This window comes from Crocodylus porosus, unplaced genomic scaffold (assembly GCF_001723895.1).
Source record: "Crocodylus porosus isolate Cpor-Errol unplaced genomic scaffold, CroPor_comp1, whole genome shotgun sequence".
In the NCBI taxonomy this organism is placed as follows: domain Eukaryota; kingdom Metazoa; phylum Chordata; order Crocodylia; family Crocodylidae; genus Crocodylus; species Crocodylus porosus.
Window position 1 is genome coordinate 76,416,753 of NW_017728947.1, and position 9,036 is coordinate 76,425,788.

Consider the following 9,036-nt stretch of genomic DNA (forward strand, 5'->3'; position numbering starts at 1 on the left):
GCACAGATGTCTTTAGCAGTCAGATTTTTTTCATAGAATCATAGAAAATCACAGTTGGCCCATCTTTCTCCTTTGAAACCTTCCCATCTTCTTTCCCACTTAGCTGGAGCACTTCTCTCCCTCTCTGCTAGAACCTAGTTGATATTCTGCTGAAGGACCCTAATCAGTATTTGTGACAGGCTTGCAGTGAACAGCTGCTATCAACCCAGAGTGTTGTAGTGATAGAGAAGTAGGGTGGGAAGGGGCCTCCAGAGGTCATCTAGTCCAGCCCCCTGCCTGAGGCAGGATCATCCCTATCCAAACTGTTCCATACAGCCATAATCGAAACTCCTCCATAAGACTGCCTTCAACCCTGACACAGCATAGACCTAAGGCATAACCTGCCACAAGTAAAGTAGGGGAATCATGTCAACCAACTGTCTATATAAAATGTTGTCAATATAAGCTCAAGAGGTCCTGGATAAAGGGCCACACACCTCGCTACAGAGGAAGAGAAAAAGCTTCACAGTCCATACTAGTTTGACCGAACGATAAAATTCCTTCCTGACCCTAAATGTGGAGATTTGTCTGACCCCAAGCAGAGGAGCCAAGACCTTCTAGCCAGGAATCTTTGGCTTTGCTCCTAGCAGGAGAATCAGAACACTCCAGTGTCCATCATAGAGGACATAAAGGCATTGGGTTTTGTATCAATAGAGGACAGAAGACAGCTGGACTGGCCTCTATGATGCCCACCCTACTGGTGAATGTCTTTGGCACAGACCATATGCACTTCTGGGTTTAAAGTGGAAGCAGGCAGAGGGGGTCCTGTTACCCTTTTTTTTGTTTGGAATCTTAATTATTTGGGGCAGTGGAGGGTAAAAAAGGAGACTGTCTTGTGCACAGGAAATATCTGCTGTGTGATTTGGTATATGGGCTGTGCATGGTGGCTTGCATGAGCGCCTTGTAGTGATTTACGCACGTATGAAGTGCAGATCAGACTTGGGTGCCCAGCTGACTGCATTTCAAGAGGAGGAGGAACTCTGTTCGTGCTATTAATTTTGACCTTTGAAGCCACCATAAACAGCCTTTGGTTTTACCTTAGGGCTAGAAAAGCAACCTTATTTGGCTTCTGTTTTCTAAGAATGCAGCAACAGCTGGCTGGCATGATGCTTTAGTACCAGTCTCCTTGTTAGAAGTCTGTCTCTATTGAATACTTACTTTAACATGAGGGTAATCTTACCCTGTGTTTGAATGACATCTTTAACTCTCCCCATAACATTTCTGTAGCGTAGTCCAAATGCTTTGCTTCCAAGTGTAAGAATAGAATATACCTCGTATAGATTATATCAGCAACAAACAGCAGTATGAGGTAGTAGCGAGAGCCTTGCATCTCAGGTATTTTGTATGCACACCAGTTTCTCAGGAGGAACTAGACTGAGTCTCATAATTTTCAATTCTTGTTTTCCAGCAAGGAGCTTTTCACTGCAGCTGAGGGTAGTGCTTGGCATAATTACTGTTCTGTAGAGAGCTCTTTATCTTGCCTAAATGTTACCATTTCAAAGTTTTTGGATAATATGAAAAATAGGGGGGAAAATGCCCAGATCTGTTAAAGAGAATCTTCTGCCATGTTTGGTGGCATCTGGTTTCTTTTAAATATGGCTTCTTCTGAGTATGTGTTTCATGGCATGAATTTACAGTTTAGGCTTGGTTTTCATCTCTGAGCTGTTTTCAGGGACTTAAGTGAAGTGAGCTGGTCTTTCTCTTTCCAGTTCCTTGTAAGTGGGTGTCCACATTACAAATAAGCTGCCATTGCAGTAGGCACTAATATGCCGTCCCTTGAAAAGCTCAGGCCTAAGTGACCTATATTCACTGGATGCCTATCTGCTCCTAAGGGAGTGTTTCCAAACTAGTGTGCTGCAGCACACTGGTGTACCATTCGGCACATCCAGGTGTGCCGTGGCATTTTGGGCTGGAGCCACACCCCCCACCTGCTGCTGCTGTGGACACAGACAGGGAGCGTGGCTTCACCCGGGCAAGTTTTAAAGTTGCTGTGGCAAGGTATATTTAACTGCCCCCCCCTTCCCCCCACACCTGAACCTAAATCTCCCTCCAAAATTAATTTCTTCCACTAAGCATGTGATGGTGGAAGAGGATGCACAGTCTAAACTGTCCTGACACACTATGGGTACAATAAAACACAACCTTCTCTTGTCTTAAGCTTCTCAATACATGCAACTTTGACTGGAGAGAGAGCAGCAAACCTTAAGCATTCCTGTGCTTAACTTAACAACAAAAATAGGGGAGAACCCCAATTCTCCAGAGCCCACTGTGATGAAAATTATCACTATTGGGGAATAACCCAGATTTTTCCCATAGAAACATATTCTTGCTGAAGTGAAGTTCTCCTGCTCTTAGACAGGATCCTTGGGTACAGCTCTCTGATTACCTCCTAGGATTAATCAACATTCCCAGTTATGATGGAGCTCTGTCCTTTGGTGCCATGGTCTTTGGGTAATAGAGTAACCAGGCAGAATTTCTCCCCCCTTATTCTTAATGTTGGGAGCGCATGACATGAGAGAGGGCTTTTAATGTTCAGCTGTCAGACCCTCCCACAAGACCTGTCTCTTTCTGACTGCTCCATCTCAGCAGCCTCTGATAACTTAGGCATGTGTCTGCTGTTCATTTACTGTCCCAAGCAGCACCATGCTCAAACATGCCACATTGCTTCCTTAACTGGTGGCAGTGTAGTGTGCCCAGCTTAATTGTCACTGCTTAGGGCCTACTTTTGGTTCAGAAAGTAGCATGGAAAAAGCAGCATGACGTTTTTCAGCGTAGCACTACCTGCCATGGCAAGTAAGTAGCATCACTTCTTAGCTATAGATTCCCAGTTATGTAGGATAACAGTGCATCTTGTGACTGGAGCTAGTGAGTGGAATCTTTCCAGGTTAGGACTCAGTTTTTTTTGTTGTTGTGTTTGTCAGGAAGTGTTTTATCTGTACCCTTTATCTGGCCTTCCTGGTTGTTTTACAAGGCCTGCTGTTGAACTAGACTAACTTGTAGTCGAGCTTTCAGTAATCCAATAGAGCTATCCAATCCCTATCCCTTTTAACAAGACCTGCTTGAAATGCATGATATTCACAGAGCAGTGCTAAGGCTCCCTGCTACCCTAATACATGTACTAGTGTAGATTTGTCCCAACATTTGGCATGTCTTGTATGCAGATTTACAGTGCCTGTAAAGTTCACTGAGCATTTGAAATTGATGCTTTTACCACCAGGTCAGTCAAAGTTAGTGGGTAATCAATAGGTTCCTGATTTATTAACTAGAGTGTGGATGATCAATAAGGGATACACCTGAATGAAATACATGTTACAAGGACAATTTATGACCTCTGAGCCTTTGTATATTAGCAGTTGTGCTACTAGATGTGGCATCATTGCTACGGTCATGTTTTTTCTGCAACTGGAAAGTGGCTCCACCTTTTACTGTTGCTGTAGTGAGAGATTCTGAAATTTCCTCTACTGTGAGTCTTCCTTTTTCTCTGCAATTGCAATAAAAAGGTGACTGAGGTGCACAGAGCTGAGCTTGGGATCTCCTAGCTCTGTTTTCTGGCGGTTAGGGCAAGTTGCTTAAGCATCTCTGCCTCCATGGGGTTGCTTGTGCCCACCTCCTTTCCAGGAACATTGTGAGGATTAATTAGTTAATGTTTGCACAGTTTTAAAGATAGAAAGTGTTATAGAAGTGCTAGATATTTTGTTTTCTGTAGTATTGTAGCTTGTTTCATATAGTTCTCTAGCTAGTAATCTCATCTTGCTTTATTGACACTAAGGTGCAAAATAAAAATCTTAGGCTATAAAATGTTAAGCTTGTATTTCTTATGGACACCTGGAGTCAAAAGACCTATAAAAATATGCTGCAGTTATATCAGATTCTGTGCACTGTTACTGTGTTTTTGTTCACAGTTGGCTATTTGCTTGTACAGAGGTCACTTAAGTGTCCAGTTAGCCAGTTGTATGCATAAATTCCTGATCCATGTGCATAATCATTAAATAAACGTTTCTGAAAAACTTTACCCTTTGGGTCAAATTTTCAATAGCTTTCAGCTTCCTGCACGTGCTGATCTGCCCTCAGAAAACTGACCAGTTTATACATTGGGCCCTTAGTGGGACCTGACTTAATTTTTTTTCATTGTCCTGTGAATAACATTTTTTTAGTCTTATGCAGGAGACAAATCTCATAGAACTGTGCAGGACTGCCTGGGCCACTGAGTCTAGTCTTCTGTAATGAATGTTTGTCTAGAGGGTCCATAAGAGCATCTCCTATGTCCCCTTTTGCACTCTACAGCCATAATGCACCTGACTTAAAAACAAAAAAAAAAATTCCAAAAAACATTCCTAGAAACCTTCAGTGCTACAGGAGGAGAGCAGGACAGATAAATGTTGCCATTGCACTGGCAGGGAATTTGTTGGGCAAAATACACTTATATGATTCCAGGAAGTGGGCCGTATTCCCACTCTAAAGCAGAGCTGTTTGATTGTGTGGCTGGGGGGCCATGTGCAGTGCCAAAGTATAGCTCCTGGGCCACACATGGTGCAGGCCTTATGCTGTAGGCCTGAGCCCCCAGGATGCACCAGTGGCCCACGGCTCCCTGGACCCTCCCTCTCAGCACAGTAATGAGAGAGGAAGCTACAAGGGCCTGTGGGCCAGATGTTAACCCCTTGCAGGCTCTGTTGCAGCCAATGGGTTGCCATGGACAGCCCTGCTGTAGATACAGAAAACTCCAGTGGTCTTTTCCAGTCTGACCCGAGTGAAAATTACCTCCTGGGCTTACAGCTAGCAGTATGTTTAACCCAGAACAAGATATACCGATCGAGAATCTGAGGCAGAAGTGAGTACCGTTAGGAGTACTAATGTACCCCAGCCAATGTCCGGTGCTTCAGAGGAAGATTAAGCACCCCCAGAAGCCAAATGATATATTCGGGGGGGGGATCTTTTTGGTCCTTGCAGGTAACTAGCAGAAGCCCTGAAGCATGGGTTTACCAGGCGTCTCCTGCATATGTCAGCAATCTGCATGTTTATCGTGCCTTTTTATGGGGATAGAAATGCTTGAAATCTGATGTCGCATACTCTTATGGCTGCTCCAAGAACACCTTTATTCTGTTGCACTGTCCGTTCCATAACCTTACCAAGACTGTCTTGGGGCAATTCCTGTGCCTCACCCCCGCTGCTTGAATTGTAAGAACATTCCAGAACATCACTTCACAGTGCAAAATGCAGAGTGGGGGGCACTTGGGGCAGGCAATAGCAAATACACAAGAGGACTGGGCATCTGAAATACTACCTCTCCTCCAGACAGAAACAGTAGTTAGGTGCCTTCCTACGACCTTAAGTTAGGTGCTTTGCATGAGACTGGAAGTCATCACTGGTGCGGTGCCTGACTATATAGCTTAGGGAGAAAGGGGGCCCTGGGTTTCAGTCCTTGCTCCTGGGATCTCTTACACATTTGTCATTAAATAAAAAGCATTTGAAGCAGGAACTATAATGTGGGGGGGGGGCTCCCAGGGGCATGTCCTCTTCTCTAGGCTATGGTCAACTCCACTCCTTCCCCACTCTTGTCCTTTTTCTTGCCTTTTTTCTCTCTGAACATCTGACTCTTGCCTGCCTTCTTGTCCAGTGGCCCAATTTCAATATGGTACATGAAGAGTATGTGTGCCATGTGTCCAGCCTAGCATCAAACCTGGTAGATTAGGCTCTTTCTTGAGAGGTGGGAGTTCAAGTCCAGATTTCTCATTTATGGGGCACATGGTTTAACCTAGTGGTGACTGACCTTTTAGGCAGGTATGTCATAATTTAAGCCCTTCCCTCTCCTTGAGTGCTGTTCTGATCCCTGCCTCAGAGACATACCTGATAAAAGTCTGGTGTGCCATCCTGGAGGCAGAGGGTGTTCAAGCCACCAGTCAAACACAGTGGAAATGGGTCAGGAAACTGTTGTAAAAGAGAGAGTGCTGCCAGAAGCCAGGTTAACCCTTCCTTGGCCTCCAGAATTTTATATGGTGAGAGATCTGAAGTCCTAAATTCAGGGCCAGCTACAGGGCCAGAGAAGGGTTAACTTGGCTTTTAGCTGTGACATCCGGCACCACCTCTTGCAGGTATCTCCACTCCTCTGCTTCCTGCCTTCCCTCAGTCCTGCTCTTTTCTGTGGGCTGGAGACTCAAGTCCCCTTGCCTCCGTTCTGGTACATCCAGGGCTCTTATGCCACACAGCAGCTGCTTGTGCCACCTATACCTCTTGTGGGTTAGCCTTGCTTTAACCACTAAGCTAATATGCAGGGGGTGGGTATACCTCCTCCCCTTTCCTCCCCATGTATTTGAATGAAAATGGCCCTGGAGTAGGTCCTCTGAGGACCAGCACGTGGGCATGTGTGTAAAACGTCACAGACCATCTGAAGACACTTCCTCAGCCTGGTGAAGCGTGTTTGTGTCTGAAAGCTTGCTAAGAAGAATTTTTCCAACTAGTTGAGTTGGTGTAATAAAAGATACTGGATTTATCCAAAAAACCTTGTTTGCCTGTGTCCTTAGACCAACATGGCTACAACCTACACCCCTGAAAAGTGGATTTAAGCAAACTTGAGGTGCTTGGACACTCTTCAGACATGATAGTGGTGTCTCTGGACATGTGCAGTAGCTGAAATTTAGGTGCCTAAAGGAAACTTAAGAGAAATCAGGTGCTTGTGTGGGTTGGGGAGATTCTTTGAATCCCTCTCTTGGATTGGGTACCTGAGTTCCTTTGTGAATCTTACCCTAAGTGACTTGCCCAGGGTCATAAAGACAGTATTTGGGACTTGAAGCCTATTTTATTGCTAAGTTGTGCATTTTTTATCCATTGTCTCATTTCTGGGGAAGTGTCTATTGCTGAGACTGCTGAATTCAGCTTCTTTGTTTCTTCCTATGAGCAGATATGCAAGTAAGTAGGTGGAATTAGATACTTGTACTTTTATCCAAGCCATAACAGTTAAATTAGTGCCAATGGAAATCATCATTAGGATTCCAGGCCAACATTTGTTGTAAATAGGCAAGTTTGTATCCTTGAGCTATGGATTTGGCATAGTTGCTAGGTCAGCAAAGCTGTACTGTGGGTTAGTAGAAACCAGAATTTGGTGTTTTCACCAGTTTGAGGTTGAAGATTATGAATTTGGTATTTTCACCAGTTTAAGAGGCTGAAGATATGCAAGCTTAAATTTAAATTCATGTGAATACTGGTTCAGCTATATCTAGTGAAAATAGGCACGGAATTTGATAATATAAGTGCATCCTAAGGTAGCCCTGCACTTGCATTGTTTTGGGGAGATTATGAAATTAATCATAAAGGCAAGAAATTTTACTGTACTCTTTAATGAAAACTTAAATTCTGCAGAACTGGTGGAGACCTTACAGAAATGGTAATGTAGTATCCACCACATAAGCTATCCCTGCAAAGACTTTGATAACTGATGGGGAACCTTTAGAGGGCGTTAATATCTTTTGGAAATGAATCTACAGGCCAGACATGTGTCCTTGCTTTGGTATCAGAGCTGCTGAAAAAATCAGAAACATTAGAAGTGTGTCCTGAGGATACAGAGGGGTTATATGAATGAGCATGGGCAGATCCAGAGTAGGGTGCAGTTGCAGAGTTGCCACCCCTCTGTTAGATTATGCTGCAGGAACAGCCGGTGAAGACTTTTTTTTTTTTTTTAAAGTCTCTGAATCAGGTAAGAATCTTCCCCTCCATGCCCAGCAGCACATTCCCTCTTGTTCTCTTTTCCCTCTGTCCTGCCTGCCACTGCTGCTGTCCATGACTGACCCAGGGGCAGAGAGAGCTCCAGAGCTGCTCCTGCCTTGCTTCAGCCAGACTGCTTGGGGAACCTAGCTGCTGCCCCTGGTTAAGCCTGACTCCCTGCACAGCCAGGCTGGGGTAGGGTAGAGCTCCTACCACTCCCAGGTCAGCCTGGGACAGCAGCAGTGATGGGTGAGGGAAGAGATGATAAATGAGAGGGGAGGGGATGTGCTGCTGAGCACAGTGGGGAAGGGAGGGGATGCTGAGAGCAGGGAGTGAGGAGGGGGATTTTTACCTGATTCGAGGACTTAGTCCTCAGCTTCTGCTAGTCCTTTGGTGTGGTCTGCCCACCCCAGGGGCGGTGGGGGGCAAGGGGAAACAGGAGTGCAGCCACCCCTGCAGTACTGATTTCTGTTCCTGCATCCCTCTTTACAAAATCTTGAATCTGTCCATGCAAATGAGTTTCTGCTGTTCTTAGGTTTTTACTTTGCCTGGGATAAAGGCAAGATAGTTTGAGGCTGGTTGGGGTGGGGGAGAGGGGGGTTGATAGTTTTATGGTCAGTATCTTTTTTCTGGAAGCTTGTGTTAGGATCGATTTTAAACAGATTTCTTCCCTCTATAGACAAACAAATATACATCTGGGACCTCCTTGCTCAAGGGATATCAAGAGGAAACGAAAGCCAGCAGCAGCTACGGCCTCCATTTCCAGTCTGACTTCAGGTAACTTGGCTTAATCTTGTTCACTCCTGGCTGTCCATAGGCACTTCCTCTGAGGGGATGTTCCAGCACAAGCAGTGCTAAGGCCAAGATATTCGGAAGTGACTGGTGATTTGGAATACCTTAATTCTGTGGCTCTCTGCTTGAAAGGCCTTATCGTAGAGGTGTCAAACATACAGCTGTGGCCCACAAAGGTGAATTATCTAGTCTGCAGAGCTTCTTATGGTTCAGAAGACCCACCTCTGCATCTGGCGTATAGGCCCAGAAATTTGGTCGGTGGGGTGAATAGCAACAGTGTTAACCCTAGTAGGTTTCTGAGCTGCTGTTAGCAGAGCCAGCACCAAGCGGGTCAGTGCTGCTGTCGCTCACCTTGCTGTCAAGTTCCCAATTTGGGATCTTTTTTGGAGATGCAGTTCTGTGGCAGCAGGGCAAGCAGTGGCATCATTTACACTAGGCCTGTGTGAAGCAGGAAGTATTCAATTCAGCTTTGGATTCGACTGATTCAGTGATTGTTTTTTTTTTTTTTTT

General features: G+C 45.1%; 1 protein-coding gene across 6 annotated transcripts in view; it reads left to right on the plus strand.

The window, feature by feature from the left end:
- Positions 1-9,036, plus strand: part of GPATCH2L (G-patch domain containing 2 like) — a 41,580-nt gene that overhangs the window by 20,135 nt on the left and 12,409 nt on the right. For all 6 annotated transcript variants that reach the window (XM_019551899.1, XM_019551896.1, XM_019551900.1 and 3 more), the window contains one exon: positions 8,414-8,511. In XM_019551899.1, coding sequence (XP_019407444.1) covers positions 8,414-8,511 — 98 coding nt within the window. The remainder of the gene's footprint in view (positions 1-8,413; positions 8,512-9,036) is intronic.